Consider the following 18,316-nt stretch of genomic DNA (forward strand, 5'->3'; position numbering starts at 1 on the left):
GCTCAGGGCCAGGCAATAAGTCAGGTCTTCTCGTCCACCCCTTCCCCCTGCCCCTCACCCCGCTGGGCTCTGCGCCCCCCACCGCTGCCCCTGGGGTGCTGGGTCCCTGCCGGAGTCTCCATCCGAGGGGACGCGCAATGCAGAGTGGGTGAGGGGAAGGCAGGACTGTGCCATCCTCGCGTGGGCTGCTCGCCGTGGGCAGGCGGGATGCTCGAAGGATGCTCAGGGAATGCTCAAGAGATGCTGGAGCTTTAAACTGGAGAGGGAAGTGGTTTAATTAGTGGCTTTAAATTGGAAGGGGAAAGATTTAGATTAGAAATCAGGAAGAAATTCTTCACCATGAGAATGGTGAGGTGCTTGCCCAGTTTGCACAGAGGCTGCCCCACCCCTGGAGGTGTTCAAAGTCAGGTTGGATGGGGCTTGGAGCCCCTGATCCAGTGGGAGGTGTCCCTGCCCATGGCAGGGGTGGGACTGGATGATCTTTAAGGTCCCTTCTAACCCAAACCGTTCTATGATTCTATGATGCTCCAGTGGTGCTTGGGCTCCCTTTGGGACAGCCAGGTGTCCTCAGGGTGCGATGGACCCATGGTGGCTCCATGAGCTGGATCCCTTGGAGGCAGGAGGTTTACTTTCAGGTGTAAGAGCGTGGTGGAACTGGAGCTACCATCTGCTCTGGGGCTGATAGGTGGGTGCTGAGTTCAGGAGGGGCATTGCCAGTCTCTGCCCGCCTCTCCCCATGCAGAAGTCGCAATCCTCAGCTCTTTGGGGACGTTGGCATCAGGATTGTTCTGATAAACCCTAGGGACACGGCTCCCTCTGGGCTGTGTGTCGGTTGTGTGCAGCAGCGGTGGTGGGTGGGCAGCCTGCCTGCTCGGCTTGGAGCAGGGTCCACTGTGACCCCCCAGGACCAGAGCAGGGAGGTGTTTGTCAGCAACCGCTGCGGATTTGCAGCTTACTGGAAAATCCACTCATCCCATTAAGGGCTCCCCATGGCTTTTGCTTTCCATTGCAAACACCTGGTTGTCCCAAGGGAACTCCCTTGAGCTGCACCGGGGCTCTCAGGGCAAACGCTGCTGGGAAGGGTCCTGGCTGCAAGAGCAGTGGATTTATTTATTTATTGTACAAGGGACTCTCAGGCTGAGGGGAGGCTCATCCCGCTTGCCCAGGTAAGACCAGGGAAGTTTGGCTCGTGGTGGGAATGGTCCATACTTGGCCTGATTAGGGGATTCAGTTGGGAATCAGAGTCATGAGTTGACTTTTCCTCATGTCGTTCGTCACCCAAAGCAGATTCGGCATCTAAAAGTGCCCCAGCTTGGAGCTCAGCTGCTTCGCAGGGAGGGAGGCGGTGATGGGCATCACCCCGGGCTCTGCGTCTCTGCTCTGGGGGGTAAAGCTCCCACTTTGGACCATGTTACACCCAACCCGTTGCTGTGTCTCCAGCGCTGCCCACCTCCCACTCCCTGCAGCGTTTTTGGAATTCTCAACCTGCTTTGGGTGGAAAAACTGACTTTTTTGGTCACTGCCCAGTGAGAGATGAGATGAGTGTTGGGAGGGAAAGACGGGCATCGAGAAAAGACCAGCAGTGCTGGGAGGGGGACGATGAGCCCATCTCCCTGTGACCACCACACCGCCTCCGTCCGACCGCAAAGGCAACAGCATCTGCTGAGTTCATGAGTCTCACAGCCTCGCTGCGCAGCTGCCTCTCTCCACCACCCTGCTTGGGAAAAGCCAAAACGCGTCTTGGGCTTCCAAGGTTGAGGACTAGGGGGGCGGAGGGGAAGGCAGACGCTGCGACATCTGCTCTTCCCTAAAATCCAGGGAGCAAAGGGGCAGGTCTGTGATTTGGCAGGAACTGGGGCTGAATAAATGACGCCTTCGCCTTCGGAGAGTTTTGGCCCAGGCAGAAGCTTGCCCAAAGATGCCCCAGGCTCAGGATGCTCCCGGCCGAGGGCTGGATCCGTCTGGGATGCGGTGCTGGGGGGTTCTTGGCCCTATGGCAGCACCGAGGGGCTGGGGAGCTCCTGGGGAGGTTCTTGGGGAGGTTTTGGGGAGGTTTTGAAGCCCTCGGGAGCTGCAGTGGGATTTGTTCTGCTTTGGCCGTGGTGCTGGATGACAAAGTGACCGTGGGCTCCGTGGTTCCCAACATGCCGGGAGGAACGGGGCTGCCGATGGTTTCATGGCTTTTCTCGCCGGGCGGCACAGGGGGAGCGAGGGGGCTGAGGAGACCCCCAGAACAACCCAAACCCGCCTCCCGGTGGGTCTCGGCCACAGGGGCAGCTGGAGGAGGCTGGGCAGGGGTCAGCCCCGCCCTGGTCCCCAGGGGCGCTGGGGACACTGGGGACAGACAGGCAGCGCTGCGGGGGGACAGATGGTAGGGGGCTGGGGACAGATGGTGCTGCCCCAGCGGGACAGGGCGGGGCAAGACCCCCGTGTGCTGGGCTGGTGGCGTGGGACTCGCGCTGCTGGCCCGGGGCGGGGGACACCGGCTGGGGGGACAGACAGAGGCTGGGGGGACAGACAGAGGCTGGGGAGGGACAGAGGCTGAGGGGACAGACAGAGGCTGGGGAGGGGACATCGGCTGAGGGGGACAGACAGAGGCTGGGGGGACAGACAGAGGCTGGGGAGGGGACATCGGCCGGGGGGACAGACAGAGGCTGGGGAGGGGACAGACAGAGGCTGGAGGGACAGACAGAGGCTGGGGAGGGGACAGACAGAGGCTGGGGGTGACACCGGCTGGGGGGGGACAGCCAGTGTCTGGGGACACCGGGCGGGGTCGGTGCCGCCCCGGGGAGGCAGCAGGGGGGATGGAAAGGTGACACGGTGTGGGGTGGTGATGGGGACACCGGTGTGTGTGCGACAGTGACACCGGGGGGGGTGACGGTGACACCAAAGGGAGGGGGGGCAGGGCGGTACCGGGCCCGGTGTGTGGGGGTGGGTAGTGACAGCGGGGGTTCTGGGGACCCCAGGTGGTGATGGGGACACGGGGGAAGATGGAGACACCGGGAGTCCCGTGTCCCGGGGTTTCCGGGCCCGGCGGAGCTGTCCAGCACCGGCGCCTCCTGAACGCGGCGCGGCGGGGCCAGAGCGGGGAATGGGCTTTAAGGTCCCTTCCAACCCAAACCACTCTATGACTCTGCGATTCTATAAGCATTTTGCCCTATTCCTGGAATGTTTGGGGTGACTTTGATAAGTCAGACTAAGTTTGCTTCTCTCTCAGCTCTCAGCCTCCTGCGTTTGTGCCAGGCCGAAACCAGCCTGCGCGGAGCTCGATGTTGCTGCTGCTCACGGGGCTTTGGGTGGCAGAGGCTGCAGCGCTCGGGCCAGCTGAGAGCTCAGCTTTGCTCGGAGCGAGGTTTTATTAAACTGGTTTTACTGTGTGAGGGGGCTAAAGCCGAGCTCAGTGCTGCGGGGGTGGCAGCTTCGCTCTGACAGCAGGGCGTTTCCGTCTTTCCGGCCAAATGCCGGGTCCTGCACTTGGGACACAACAGCCCTGTGCAGCTACAGACTGGGAGAAGTCTGGCTGGAAACTGCCTGGAGGAGAGGGACCTGGGGGTGTTGGTTGACAGTGGCTGAACATGAGCCAGCAGTGGCCCAGGTGGCCAAGAAGGCCAATGGCATCTTGGCTTGGATCAGAAACGGCGTGGCCAGCAGGGCCAGGGAGGTTCTTCTCCCTCTGGACTCGGCACTGGTGAGACCGCTCCTCGAATCCTGTGTTCAGTTCTGGGCCCCTCACCACAAGAAGGATGTTGAGGCTCTGGAGCAAGTCCAGAGAGCAACGAGGAGCAGCTGAGAGAGCTGGGGGTGTTTATCCTGGAGAAGAGGAGGCTGAGGGGAGATCTCATCGCTCTCTCCAACTACCTGAAAGGAGGTTGTGGAGAGGAGGGAGCTGGGCTCTTCTCCCAAGTGACAGGGGACAGTACAAGAGGGAATGGCCTCAAGCTCCACCAGGGGAGGTTTAGGCTGGACATTAGGAAAAACTCTTTCATGGAAAGGGTCATTGGGCACTGGTAGAGGCTGCCCAGGGAGGGGGTTGAGTCACCTTCCCTGGAGGGGTTTAAGGGATGGGTGGATGAGGTGCTGAGGGACATAGTTTAGTGATTGATGAGAATGGTTGGACTTGATGATCCGGTGGGTCTTTTCCAACCTGGTGATTGTATGATTCTATGATTCTCCTCCCAGCACAGCCCAGGCTCCTCTCCTGCTGGTGCCCAGAACCCCCAGCCCTGAGTCTCCTCTCCCACCTGCCTGCTCAGGAGAACCTGTCCTCAGCCTTCACTGGCGAATGAGCCACCCGCAGCATTGCCCCCCTGGTGGGGCAGCGAGACCTCCCTGGGAGAGGACGGAGCACAGGGACGTGGTGACGCGGGTGGTGGCAACGTCCCAGGCAGTGGCACCAGCTGGCGGGCATGCCAGGTCCCGGCCAGGGTGCAGGGGCTGGAGCGACGGGGCTGGTGGCTGAATCAGCTGCTTGTTCTCCTCTGAAGGCTCTTTTCTATCCCCTACCCCCTCTGTTTCTCTTAGGGAAGTTTTATGTCCGTTGTGTCACAAGGGGCCTTTTCTTTGTCACCCTTCCCACGCGTGCCGGTGAGGAGGCTGTGCTGGCGCGCAGCCACCCCGGAGGCAGCTCGGTGTGGCTGCCAGGGGTGCCCAGTGCCTCCCAGGGGCATCGGCGTCACAGAACTGGGATCTGTCCCTTGACATGGGCTCAGGTCTCAGCTTATCACGCCTCAGGATCTCCCCTGAGCTGATCTCCCCTTTCACCCTCACCCTTAAAAACAGACAATGCTCTACAGCCCCCGAGCATCTCCCAATTGAGATCCGGCATGGCTGGCTCTGCCACAGCCCCTGGCTCTCCTGCGCTGCCAGTCCTGCGAGTGTCACAGGGACAGCTCTGGATTTATGGAGCTGCTCTGCAGCCCGGCACACCCAGAGAAGGATCCATCCTCCTTTATAACTATTTATCAGCCTGGTTTCAGCTCCCTCACCTCTAGCACAAGCTGTGTCAGGCTGGGGAAACTGAGGCACAAAGTGGCAGTGAGACACCAGCAGCAGCTGAAGAGTTTAACATCTTTTTGCATCACTAAGTGTTCGTGCTCAGAATCCTGCCACAATTATCCAAGGGGTGTGGGGCAGAATTTCATCCCTAGTAGGATCTCTCAGCTCTGAGAGCTAAGAGAGAAGCAAACTTAGTCTGACTTATAAAAATCACCCCCAAACACTTCAGGAATAGAGCAAAATGCTTATAGAATTGCAGAATCATAGAATGGTTTGGGTTGGAAGGGACCTTAAAGCCCATCCAGTTCCACCCCTGCCATGGGCAGGGACACCTCCCACGGGATCAGGGGCTCCAAGCCCCATCCAACCTGGCCTTGAACCCCTCCAGGGATGGGGCAGCCACCCCTGATCTGGGCAACCTGGGCCAGGGCCTCCCCACCCTCATTGTGAAGAAATTCTTCCTTATGTCTAGTCTAATTCTTTCCCTTTCAATTTAAAGCCATTCCCCCTTGTCCTGTCACTCCAAGCCTTTGTAAAAAGTCCCTCCCCAGCTTTCTTGTAGCCCCTTCAGGTACTAGAAGGTCACTCTAAGGTCTCCTTGGAGCCTTCTGTTCCCCAGACTGAACAACCCCAACTCTCTCAGCCTGCCCTCCTACGGGAGGTGCTGCAGCCCTTGCATCATCTTTGAAGCCCTACATGCTGCAGAGCTGTTAGCTTTTCTTTTGAGACCGTGGGAGAGTTGGAGACTGGATCCGTGGGAGGCATTGCAGAGGAACCGGGGGCTTTGGCTGCTCGGCGTTGCCCCAGCACCGGGTCGGGAGCGGCACAGCCCCACGGGGCCGGGAGCCGGCGGGGTGGCTGTTGCCAGCACTGCTCGGATGATGATGGCTCTGAAGCGGATCTGCTTTGATGCTGGGGATGCTCCAGTGACCGTTCGCATGCGAAACGGGGGGGCATGAAATGAAACTTGGGCCCCAGGTCCCTGTATTCATTTCTGGCTTCTAAAATCCCATGTGTGAGATGCATTTGGATGCTGGGCCAAGGAAGTAGCTCGTGCTCCAAGCACAACAGATGCCTCTTTGAAGGAGATGCCTTCGGGGATGTGCTGAGATGTGTTTGTCCTGGGATGAAGGACACGGCTTGGCTGAGGCTGTTCCATTTTCCTTCAGTGTGAACACCCATGTCTTTGTGGATGGCATCGTCCAAAGGGATCGGAAACCACCATGTGCCTGGACTTAAAGGTCTTTAATGCAGGGAGAACTCAAGTTCAGCACTGGAACCAGCAGATACCAGCCCAGCGCTCCAGACCTGAGCTTTGCTGTTAGCTGGGATGAGAATCCTTCCCCAGGCTGGGAGATGGGTATCTCTGGCTTGCCAGAGAGGCTCAGTCCCAGTGCCCAGGCAGGGCTTGGCTGCTCAGAGCACTGCCACGGCTTCTCCAAAATATCCTCTGGTGCTGAAATACCTTGTGTGTATTTGCTGCTTTCCACCACCAAGAGACCCAGCAATCCCAAACTGGTATTTGGGGAGGAGATCTGGCCAAAACCCCACCTGGTGGCTGGAAAATCTCAAGATTAAAGCATCAGGTGCAAATTTCTGGTGCTAACATTGCCCAGCGGGGAAGCGGCAGCCGGTTTCCGAGAGCTGCTCTGGGGACAGGGAGGCCCTGCGGCCGAGTTGCATTAAAGGAGAAAGTAGTTTCCCTTTCAGGCTAATTGCAGAGGGGCTGCCTGGGTCTATGTAGGTCAAGCTGTAACCTGCTTTCAGCAGGCAAAGCAGCGGCACGACGCCAGCGTGATGGAGCGCTCGCCCGCTCTCCTGCTGCCACAGCACGTGGGGAGCATGCGGGGTGCCACCTGGTCCCTGGGGGCAGAGCTTGGATGGGGCAGAAGGCGATCTGGAGGCCAGTGAAAAACTTGTTTGGAAGAAGAGCGGGACAAATCTCTCCTGGGAATGGTTTTAGTTTGTACTAATGGGGAGTTGGTGGAAGTTCATAGAATCATAGAATCACCAGGTTGGAAAGGACCCACCGGATCATCGAGTCCAACCATTCCCATCAACCACTAAATCACGTCCCTCAGCACCTCGTTCTCCCATCCCTTAAACCCCTCCAGGGAAGGTGACTCAACCCCCTCCCTGGGCAGCCTCTGCCAGTGCCCAATGACCCTTTCAGTGAAAAATTTTTTCCTAATGTTCAGCCTGAACCTCCCCTGGTGGAGCTTGAGGCCATTCCCCCTCGTCCTGTCCCCTGTCCCTTGGGAGAAGAGCCCAGCACCCTGCTCTCCACAACCTCCTTTCAGGGAGTTGGAGAGAGCAATGAGGTCTCCCCTCAGCCTCCTCTTCTCCAGGCTAAACACCCCCAGCTCTCTCAGCCGTTCCTCATAATCCTTGCTCTTCAGCCCCTTCCCCAGCTTCGTTGCTCTTCTCTGGACTCGCTCCAGAGCCTCAACATCCTTCTTGTGGTGAGGGGCCCAGAACTGAACACAGGATTCGAGGAGCGGTCTCACCAGTGCCGAGTCCAGAGGGAGAAGAACCTCCCTGGACCTGCTGGCCACGCTGTTTCTGATCCAAGCCAAGATGCCATTGGCCTTCTTGGCCACCTGGGCCCCTGCTGGCTCATGTTCAGTCCCTGTCAACCAACACCCCCAGGTCCAGCTGCTTTGGTTCCTCGCTGTTGTGGCATCCCTGGGGCAGGATCCCAGCCCGAGGGTCCGTCTGGTGTTACAGCCTGGGGGAGCGGGGCCGTATCCACACCTCCCCTTGCTCAGCCCAGTGGGAGCCCCCAGCATCTCTAGAGCAAGGTGAAACCTGAGGAGGGGTTGCTCACACTTGGCCAGGTGCCGGGACACGGTGGGTGTCCTCAGAGCCCCTCTGTGGCGTGTGCTGCGGAGAGGGGATGGCTCAGGAGCCTGGCTCCCAGCAGGCAGCGGCATCCTCTGGGAAACCTCAATACCACGAGCACAAGAGGAGGATTGATTTTTTTGTGGCCAGCATGGCAGCTTTGGCTTCTGCTTGAAGCCACGTGGCTGCTGGTGGGCTCAGAGGGGAGAAATGGAAACTGTGTCCACCAGAGAGAAGTCCAAAGTGAATAGGAAAAAAAATCTATAAAACCTAGTTACAGCACCAATGCCATGTGCCTGGTGAGCAGGCGGGGCCGGAGGCCTGGTGGATGCTGATGATGCTCAGAGGGTGCAAGTGAAGGTAAGGTTGTAGCATAAATCTAGAGGAACATATTTTGCTCTGAGGTGGTTGATGAGGAGCTCGAGACCAGCTTTTTGAAGGCAGGAGCAGATCATCTGCACTAGGAGAAACCCCACTAGTGGCAGCCCCAGGGCTGGAGGTGTTTGTGCAAGGGATTCTGAGTGTGAAATAGGTGAGTTGGAGCTGGTGGTTTAACCACTCGTGTCCGTGAGGCTGGAGCTTTGCTGGGTCTCAGCCCCATCCTGGGCGTCTTTGTGCTTACAGGCAGGAAGGTCGATGCTGTTGGCATTTGCACAAGGTATTTGGCACTGTGAACTCCTCCGCCAGGCACAGCGCTCCCGGGGCAGGGGCTGGGTTCGAGAGAGGGATAAAAAGTGCAGAATCGGTGGGTTGTGGGGTACAACCTGGGAAACAGCTGAAGGGCTGGGGAGGAGCCGATTGTGGCTGATGTTTTCTGCTGGGTGGACTGCAGAAGGGACTTCGGTGTGTTGTGGGCCTGGGGATGTGCTGGGTTGGTGCTGGGTGCTGAGACCTGGCCACCGTGCTCCCCAAAGTGACCTTGGTGGGTGCGAGGAAAGCCCATGGGCGCAGGGAAAGCCCCATGTGGCTCCCACCCCGCAGCACCCTTGGGTGCAGGCTGGTGCCAGCACAGGACTCCTGGTGCTGCCCTTGCCCAGCACTGGTGAGATCCCAGCTCCATCACCCTGTGCCATCCCTTACTGGGGGCTGTGGATCCAGCCCTGCTTGCCTGTGTGGGGACACAGAGCCCCAGTGCCTGTCTCCATCTCATCCCACATGGTGGCTTGGGGCTGGATTTGTCCCAGAGACCCTGAGACACCTTGTCCCAAGGCTTCCTCCATCTACCAGCACTGTGACGCAGCGCCACGACCACAGCAAGTGGAGGCAGAGATGTCTCAGCCGGGGTGCAGGGAGAGAGAAAACCATTTCAAAGGCCTCAGTGAGAGCGAGCCCAGAGCTGTGTGTGTCGGTTCCCTCTTCCCCTTAATTAAAACTGCCTTGAAAAGGGCTTTGTAGCTCCCAGCTGGCGCTGGAGTGGGGCACGGTGATGATCACATCCCCTCTGCCGCATCAGCCCTTCTCCCCGTGACCCGTGGCTCTGTCGATCAAGTGATCCAGCTCACGTGGGGCTGGCGAAAGGGAATTTGGGTGCTTTCACCCGAGTGCTGCCCACGATGGGGTTACAGGCACTCCGGAGGGGCTCCTGTGGGTGATGTGGGACACAGCTTGGTCCTTGCAGACCCCCAAAAGCCTCAGAGGAGCTGGGCTTGGGGCAGCTGTAGGTTGGGGAAGAGGCAATATGGGCCTCAAGCTCCACCAGGGGAGGTTTAGGCTGGACATTAGGAAAATTTTTTTCACGGAAAGGGTCATCGGGCACTGGAACAGGCTGCCCAGGGAGGGGGTTGAGTCATGTTTCCTGGAGGGGTTTAAGGGACGGGTGGATGAGGTGCTGAGGGACATGGTTTAGTGATTGATAGGAATGGTTGGACTTGATCCAGTGGGTCTTTTCCAACCTGGTGATTCTACAATTCTATGATTTTTGGACCTTGTTTATGCAGCACCCTCCGCTGGGAGATGCAAGGGGTGCAGGGCTGACCCCAGGTGCCATTCCCGTCATGGGGTGGGAGCCATCCCCTTGCACCCCACGGCTTGACAGGAAACTTTCTCCAGCTCCAGAGAAGCTCCGTCTCAGCCAGGTGGTTTGAAAGGTAGCCAGGTTGCTGGCCCTGGGCTGCAAACAGAGCGGCTTGTGTGTGGCCCCATACCCGGGCTGCATCGCCCACCCCGCCTGCTGGGAACGGCTTCGTTCAGCTCCAGCGTGGCCCCAAATGTGCTCATTGGAGCAGGAACACAAAGCCCCACTTGTCCTCGCTGCACCCACCTGTCCCGAAGCCAGCGCTGAGGAACTCTCCAGGGGTGACAGGGCTGCGGGTGGCCAACCTCGGGCCAATGGTCCCTCTCAGGATGCTCAGGGGCCCCCAAAAAGCTGCCGTTCTCCTCCTTGGAGTTTTTCCTTTGTGTGTTTGTGTGTGTGAGTGAAACCGTGCTGGAATGACCCACAACATGTGTGTCCCAGGGGATTTATGGCACCCAGCACTTGTTTGAAATTCGTTTTGCTGTGGCTGTAGTGGGGAGAGGGAGCACAGGTTGGCACAGGCGCCTGTGAAGTTGTGTCTTCCCATTTTTCTAGACACCACTCCAACCCCTGTAAAAAAAAAAGCCTTTTTTTTTGAGTTTTGGGTTGTTATTTTTCCTGGAAAGCTGCGTCCAGGAGATGTTTGGAGATGGACCTTTGCTCCATGGCTGACTTTCTCGCTGAGCTCTGCTCTGCCTACCCAGGCAAAGCCTGCGGGAGGGCTGAGCTTCTCCACTCACTGTGACTGTGGTAGCAAAGGTCCCTGCATGCCTGCGGGTGCATAGGATGGGATGGCATGGTGCGTTGAGCCCCCATCCTCATCTGCACGGGGCAAAACACCAAGGTGAGGGGACTGGGGGCACTGTCTGGGTGGTGGTGCCAGGAACAGTCACTGTGAGGCGAGCTGTGAGCAGGAGCATGCAGAGAAGGGGTGGTTGGCACCACATGGGGGGACATTGAGGATCACAGAATCATAGAATCACCAGGTTGGAAAAGACCCACTAGATCATACAGTCCAACCATTCCCATCAATCACTCAGCGCCTCGTCCACCCGTCCCTTAAACACCTCCAGGGAAGGTGACTCAACCCCCTCCCTGGGCAGCCTCTGCCAGGGACCAATCACCCTTTCTGTGAAAAATTTTTTCCTAATGTCCAGCCTGACCCTCCCCTGGTGGAGCTTGAGGCCATTCCCTCTCGTCCTGTCCCCTGTCACTTGGGAGAAGAGCCCAGCTCCCTCCTCTCCACAACCTCCTTTCAGGGAGTTGGAGAGAGCAATGAGGTCTCCCCTCAGCCTCCTCTTCTCCAGGCTAAACACCCCCAGCTCTCTCAGCCGTTCCTCATAAGGCCTGTTCTCCAGCCCCCTCACCAGCTTCGTTGCTCTTCTCTGGACTCGCTCCAGAGCCTCAACATCCTTCTTGTGGTGAGGGGCCCAGAACTGAACACTGTTCAGGATGGGGAGGATGGAGATGGGGCTCAGACAACAGTCATGGCCGGAGGAGTAGGGTGACAAAGCGGGTCCTCATGCCACTGGAAGTGGTCTTGGGTGATCAGGATGTGGTCTCAGGTGGCTGGGAAGTGGTCTGAGATGACCAGGAGTTGGTCGTGGATGGCCAGGAGATGGTCTTGTTTGTCCTGGAGTTGGTTCTGGGGATGAGGAGAAGTTTTGGGATGGCCAAGGGAGCATCCTGTCTGTGGTACAACCTTACTTGCTGAGAGTCTGTGCCCACGCGGCCTTGCTGCAGAGTCCTTATCGTGCGGACCAGGGGCTGCACAGGGTCCGTGGGGGTGGACGTTACATGTGCCTGAGCCCCGTGGGTCCCGGTGGACATCACGTATGTCTTTATGCTGGGCGGTGGGATGCAGCGGCTGCCTCCCAGCGTGGGGACATTGAGCTCCCACAGTCAGTGGGGGCCAAGACTAGAGTCTGTTGTGGCCAAGGGGATGCGAGATGCACCCCACGCCCAGCCCCTCACCGTGCGGGTCCCGCTCAACCCTCTTCTCCCCCAACAGCCTCACCAACAGCCGCCTTGCCAGGATGAATGGGACAGCCAACATCAACCCTCCCGGCCGCAGCCACTTCGCCTCCGCCATCCCGGTGCCCCGTGCCCTGGCTCACGGCAAGCCACACGCCGTGGCCCCTCCGAGCACCCCGGGGCTCCCCGTCCCCCCCAGGGCTCCGTCCCCCCAGCCAGCAAAGACGCCGGCCCCTGCCCCCAAGACCCTCAAGCCCAAAGGCGCGGGCAGAGCCGCCAGCCGCGAGCGGGCTAAGGGCAGGGAGGGCAGCCCCGGCGTCCCCCGTCACAAGGGGCAAAAAGCCACCGCGAGACCCCTGGTGTCCCCTGGGAAGTGTCACGAGGTGGGGGGGAGCCGGAAAAGGGGGGCAGGCAGTGGGACGGGACCCTCCGAGCTGCCCAAAGCGCCCCTGGTGCAGGGCAGGGGTGGGGGGCGGCTGGGGGGGCCCCCTGGGAAGGGCAGTGGGGCGGCCACGGTGGGGACAGGGGACGAACCCCATGGTGGCTCGGAGGGCAGGAGCCCTGCGTTCGGGTCGGGGGGCCATCACCTTCTCCTCAGGTGCCCTGCACAGCCACCCTGTCACCGCCACCGTGGCACCCTTCCAGTACCGGTGAGTGCCTGGGGACAGGGGGACACGGGAGGCGGGTGGGCACAGCGGGGGTGGCCGTGGGGGATGGTGGGGTTGGGCCTGGGGGCTCTGCCCCTGAAGAAGGGTTTCCACTGGGTGTGGGGTGCCGAGCATTCCTGGGGTGCCCACGGGAGCTGGCGTGGGGCAGGGCATGGGCTCAGTGTGGAATGGGGTGCCCTGGGATGCCCTTGCCGTGGGACTAGTGTCCCCAAGCCCTGGCAGAGCCCAAGGCACTGCACCTCTATCTCCTGGGGGCTGCAGCCCGCGATGCACCCCTGCTCCCCACCCTCACCCACTCCTGCCCCCAGGCTGCAGAAGGACCAGGAGGAGGAGAGGACCACGTCCCCCGGTGACCAGTGCCCCGGTCCTGCCAAAGAACCTGATCCCGACCCCAATCCCAGACGTCTGGGTGAGTCCAGGGGGTTTGCCGGGGATTGGCGGGGGGTGATGGTGACAGGGACAGAGGCTTCTGCTGGGGCTCAGCCCCCACAGCCCTGCGCTGGAGGCTGGAGGTCGGTGGGGCAGCAGGGGGACCCCCCAAACAGGAGATTCCCCAACTCCCCTAGGGATGGCACGGCTGCAGCCGTGACCCCGGTGGAGAAAACTACACCCCGTGGCGTGGCCTCCCCAGGCACAGGAGCTACATCGGCATCTGTTATAGCTCCGGCATGGGGGTTCTGTCCCTTCCAGAGAGGCTGCTGGGACAAGGCCCTGCTTGGCTCTCTACAACTACCTGAAAGGACGTTGTAGAGAGGAGGGTGCTGGCCTCTTCTCCCAAGTGACAGGGGACAGGACAAGAGGGAATGGCCTCAAGCTCCGCCAGGGGAGGTTTAGGCTAGACGTTAGGAAAAAATTCTTTACAGAAAGGGTCATTGGGCACTGGAACAGGCTGCCCAGGGAGGGGGTTGAGTCACCTTCCCTGGAGGTGTTTAAGGCACGGGTGGATGAGGTGCTGAGGGATATGGTTTAGTGTTTGATGGGAACGGTTGGACTCGATGATCCGGTGGGTCTCTTCCAACCTGGTTATTCTGTGATTCTGTGATTCTGTTGGCTCCTTTCCCTCCTCTTCCCAGTTTCCCAGCGAGCTCCAGGACTGACCCATTTCCAGGAGGCCGGCAGGGAGCTGGAGCAGAGGCAGGTGCCACGGCATCGCCAGCTCCCCTTTCCTGGGGGGCAAACGAGCCCCCCGCGACGTTGGGGACGCCCTGGTCCCCTCTGGCTCTTGCTTTGGGGGTAAATCCAGAGGGGGTGGCTGCTGCCAGGGCAGCGGAGGATGGCAGGGATGCTCCAGGGATGCGCAAGGAAGGGGAAAAAAGAGCCGGCAGCTTCGCTGGGTGATTTGAAGGGACAGAAGTCGGTCAGAGCCACGGGGGCTCCCGGCACAGCCCAGCCAGAGCGTAACGGGGTTCAGCGCTGAGCCCCAGTTTGAGAAGCACTGAACCAGTGGTAGAGGGAGGATTTTCCCAGAAAAAGCAGGAGGGGAGCGAGCTGGGCAGCTGCCCTGCTCGCCTTGGTGGAGGTCTGGGAGGAGGCCGAGGGGGTTTTGGTGCTGGGGAAAGGGCCAGATCCTTTCCCTTGCTCCACGCTTCCACCCTGGCCCACGTCCTTCTGGGGCTCTGCTGGGCCCGGCCGGAGGGGTTGGGGGACACCGGGAGGCCCAGGGTCACCCCGCCAGCCCCCAAATGATACGATACCCCTAAGTTTGCCCCCCGCAGCGAGACCTACACCCGGGGACCCTCGTAGCTCAGCGAGGGCCCCAACAGCTCCCCCAAACCTGAGAGGCTTTGGGGTGAGGCAGGGCAGCTGCATCCTGCCCCAGGGGCACGTTTCGGTGCAAAACATATGGGTTTGGGGGCACCTTTTGCTGTCCCATCCCGGCTGGGCTCTTTTGGGGCTCCTCAGCACCCCCATGGGCTGCCTCGCTGGCTCTCCCGGCTCTTATCTCGGCAGCAGAGCGATGGGCTCTAATGCAATATTTTCCGGCGGTTGCCATGGCAGCCTGCGTGAGGTCACCAAATAGACTTAATTCACCCCTCCCGAGGGACGGGTAATTAATGAAAACTGATGATAACCAGATCCTGCTCCCCCTCTTCCCCCCAACCCCTTAATTCCCCCAGATCACTGGGGAGGCCCTGCTGGGTTTGGGGTCACAGGGTCCCTCGGGCGCTCCCCGGGTCACCCCTGGTCCTTCCTGTGCCGCCGAGAGGGAAAAGGGGAGCTCTGTACCCCTGGGGCACAGCCCCTCTGACCCCAAGGTCTTATATAGCCCTGGGGGTTCCATATAGTCCTTGGGGTCCCACACAGCCGCACAGCCCCCGAGGTCCCATAAAGTCCTGGGGCTCCTGCATAGCCTCACTGCTCCAAGGGTCCATACAGTCCTGGGGGTCCCACATGGCTCTGATGCCCTTGGGGTCCCGCATGACCCCAAGGTCCCACGTAGCCCCAGGGTCCCATATACCCTTGATGCCCCCGAGATCCAATATAGTTGTGGGGGTCCCGCATGCTCCTGCTGCCCCGGGGTCCTGCATGGCCCCAATGTCCCTCATAGCCCCAGTGCCCCATATGCTCCTGATGCACCCAGGGTCCCATATAGGCCTGGGGGGCTCGCATGCTCTTGCTGCCTCCAGGGTCCCGCACAGCCCCTCTGACCCCGGGGTCCCATATAGCCCTGGGGGTCCTGCACGGCCCCTCTGACCCCGGGGTCCCATATAGCCCTGGGGGTCCTGCACGGCCCCTCTGACCCCGGGGTCCCATATAGCCCTGGGGGTCCTGCACGGCCCCTCTGACCCCGGGGTCCCATATAGCCCTGGGGGTCCTGCACGGCCCCTCTGACCCCGGGGTCCCATATAGCCCTGGGGGGCCTGCACGGCCCCTCTGACCCCGAGGTCCCATATAGCCCTGGGGGGCCTGCACGGCCCCTCTGACCCCGAGGTCCCATATAGCCCTGGGGGTCCTGCACGGCCCCTCTGACCCCGGGGTCCCATATAGCCCTGGGGGGCCTGCACGGCCCCTCTGACCCCGGGGTCCCATATAGCCCTGCGGGTCCTGCACGGCCCCTCTGACCCCGGGGTCCCATATAGCCCTGCGGGTCCTGCACGGCCCCTCTGACCCCGGGGTCCCATATAGCCCTGGGGGTCCTGCACGGCCCCTCTGACCCCGGGGTCCCATATAGCCCTGGGGGTCCTGCACGGCCCCTCTGACCCCGGGGTCCCATATAGCCCTGGGGGCCTGCACGGCCCCTCTGACCCCGGGGTCCCATATAGCCCTGCGGGTCCTGCACGGCCCCTCTGACCCCGGGGTCCCATATAGCCCTATGGGTCCTTCATGGCCCCTCTGACCCCGGGGTCCCATATAGCCCTGGGGGGCCTGCACGGCCCCTCTGACCCCGGGGTCCCATATAGCCCTGCGGGTCCTGCACGGCCCCTCTGACCCCGAGGTCCCATATAGCCCTGGGGGTCCTGCACGGCCCCTCTGACCCCGGGGTCCCATATAGCCCTGGGGGTCCTGCACGGCCCCTCTGACCCCGGGGTCCCATATAGCCCTGGGGGTCCTGCACGGCCCCTCTGACCCCGGGGTCCCATATAGCCCTGGGGGTCTTGCACGGCCCCTCTGACCCCGGGGTCCCATATAGCCCTGGGGGTCCTGCACGGCCCCTCTGACCCCGGGGTCCCATATAGCCCTGGGGGTCCTGCACGGCCCCTCTGACCCCGGGGTCCCATATAGCCCTGGGGGTCCTGCACGGCCCCTCTGACCCCGGGGTCCCATATAGCCCTGGGGGGCCTGCACGGCCCCTCTGACCCCGGGGTCCCATATAGCCCTGCGGGTCCTGCACGGCCCCTCTGACCCCGGGGTCCCATATAGCCCTGGGGGTCCTGCACGGCCCCTCTGACCCCGGGGTCCCATATAGCCCTGGGGGCCTGCACGGCCCCTCTGACCCCGGGGTCCCATATAGCCCTATGGGTCCTTCATGGCCCCTCTGACCCCGGGGTCCCATAGAGCCCTGGGGGTCCAGGCCTCACCCCCTCATGGCCCCGCCCCCACCCTCGTGGCCCCGCCCCCTCCAGACCCCGCCCATTTCCCATGACCCCGCCCCCTCCTGACCCCGCCCCCCGTCGCGCGCCCCCGCTGCCGCCCTCCCCTCTCTCCCCCCCCGTTTCCCGCGCCGGCCGCGGGCGGAGGCGGGCGGGCCCTTTTTGTTTGCCCCCCCTCACCGCCCCCTGCCGTCCCGCTGTTTCGCGGCGGGCGGCGGGCGGCGCAGCGGCGAGGGCGGGGCGGCTCCTCCTCCTCCTCCTCCTCCTCCTCCTCCCGGTCCCGCTCCGCCCCGCGCCGGTGGGGCGGGCGCTAACGGCGCTCCCCTCTCTCTCTCTCTCTCTCTTTTTCTCGGTCTCCGCAGCCGCAGCCTCCGCAGCAGCAGCAGCAGCAGCGCCCGCCGGGTTAAATGGTCGCGGCGCGGGGATGCTGGGCGCCAACCTCAAGAGCCTGCCCGAGGCGGAGGCGGGCGAGGAGGAGCGCGGCTACCGGCGCGGCGCGGACGGCTCGGCGGTGATGCCGAAGCGCGCGCGGGCGGCGGCGGCGGCGGCGGCGGCGGCTCCGCGCGGGGCCGAGCTGCGCGTCTTCAAGGCGCTGGGCGGCAGCGCCGAGGGCCGCGCCGCGCCCCCCCCCCCCGCCTCCAACCTCCGCAAGCAGAAGTCGCTCACCAACCTGGCGTTCCTCACCGACGCCGAGAAGAAGCGGCAGCTCTGCGAGCCGCGCTGGAGCGACGACTCGGCCCGGGGGAGCCCGGGGGGCCCGGCGGGGGTGGGAGGAGGAGGCGGCGTGGGGCGCGGCGCCGCGATGTCGCGCAGCCTGTCCCGCTCCGAGCACTCGCTGCTGGCGGCGCGGCCCAGCCGCATCCCCCGCGGGCCCTGCGCCGAGGTGCGCCCGCTGGGGGCCGCCCCCGCAGGGCCCCCCGCCGCCCCCGAGCCGGGCCCCGCCGACAAACCCTTCCTGCGCGTCGACCCCGAGCTCGTCGTCACCGTCCTGGGGGACCTGGAGCAGCTGCTCTTCAGCCAGGTGCTCGGTGAGTGCGGGCGGCCGCGCGGGGGGGGCGAGGGGGGCGAGGGATGCGAGGATAGGGGGGGAGGAGGGGTGTGCAGGGGGTGTGCGAGGGGTGCAAGGGCACCGGGGAAGGAGGAGTGTGCAGGGGGTGCCGAGGGAGGGCGAGCGTGCGAAGGGTGTGCTAGGGATGCCGAGGGAGGAGGGGTGTGTGAGGGATGCAAGGATGCCAGGGAAGGAGGAGTGTGCAAGGGGTGCAAGGGATGCAAGGATGCCAGGGAAGGAGGAGTGTGCAAGGGATGCAAGGATGCCAGGGAAGGAGGGGTGTGCGAGGGATGCAAGGATGCCAGGGAAGGAGGGGTGTGCAAGGGATGCAAGGATGCCAGGGAAGGAGGAGTGTGCGAGGGATGCAAGGATGCCAGGGAAGGAGGAGTGTGCAAGGGATGCAAGGATGCCAGGGAAGGAGGGGTGTGCAAGGGATGCAAGGATGCCAGGGAAGGAGGAGTGTGCGAGGGATGCAAGGATGCCAGGGAAGGAGGAGTGTGTGAGGGATGCAAGGATGCCAGGGAAGGAGGAGTGCGCAAGGGATGCAAGGATGCCAGGGAAGGAGGAGTGTGTGAGGGATGCAAGGATGCCGGGGAAGGAGGGGTGTGTGAGAGATGCAAGGATACCAGGGAAGGAGGAGTGTGCAAGGGATGCAAGGATGCCGGGGAAGGAGGAGTGTGCAAGGGATGCAAGGATGCCAGGGAAGGAGGAGTGTGTGAGGGATGCAAGGATGCCAGGGAAGGAG

The 18,316-nt window shown here is 62.0% G+C and overlaps 1 protein-coding gene across 1 annotated transcript in view; it reads left to right on the forward strand.

Annotated features, from left to right (window-relative positions):
• The window catches only part of NAV1 (neuron navigator 1), a 90,732-nt gene that overhangs the window by 5,723 nt on the left and 66,693 nt on the right, over positions 1 to 18,316 (forward strand). Inside the window, 4 exon segments of the mRNA XM_069875719.1 lie at positions 11,862 to 12,399; positions 12,401 to 12,474; positions 12,801 to 12,901; positions 16,886 to 17,551. Coding sequence (XP_069731820.1) covers positions 11,862 to 12,399; positions 12,401 to 12,474; positions 12,801 to 12,901; positions 16,886 to 17,551 — 1,379 coding nt within the window.

The sequence above is a fragment of the Phaenicophaeus curvirostris genome, chromosome 24 (genome assembly GCF_032191515.1).
Source record: "Phaenicophaeus curvirostris isolate KB17595 chromosome 24, BPBGC_Pcur_1.0, whole genome shotgun sequence".
Taxonomy (NCBI): domain Eukaryota; kingdom Metazoa; phylum Chordata; class Aves; order Cuculiformes; family Cuculidae; genus Phaenicophaeus; species Phaenicophaeus curvirostris.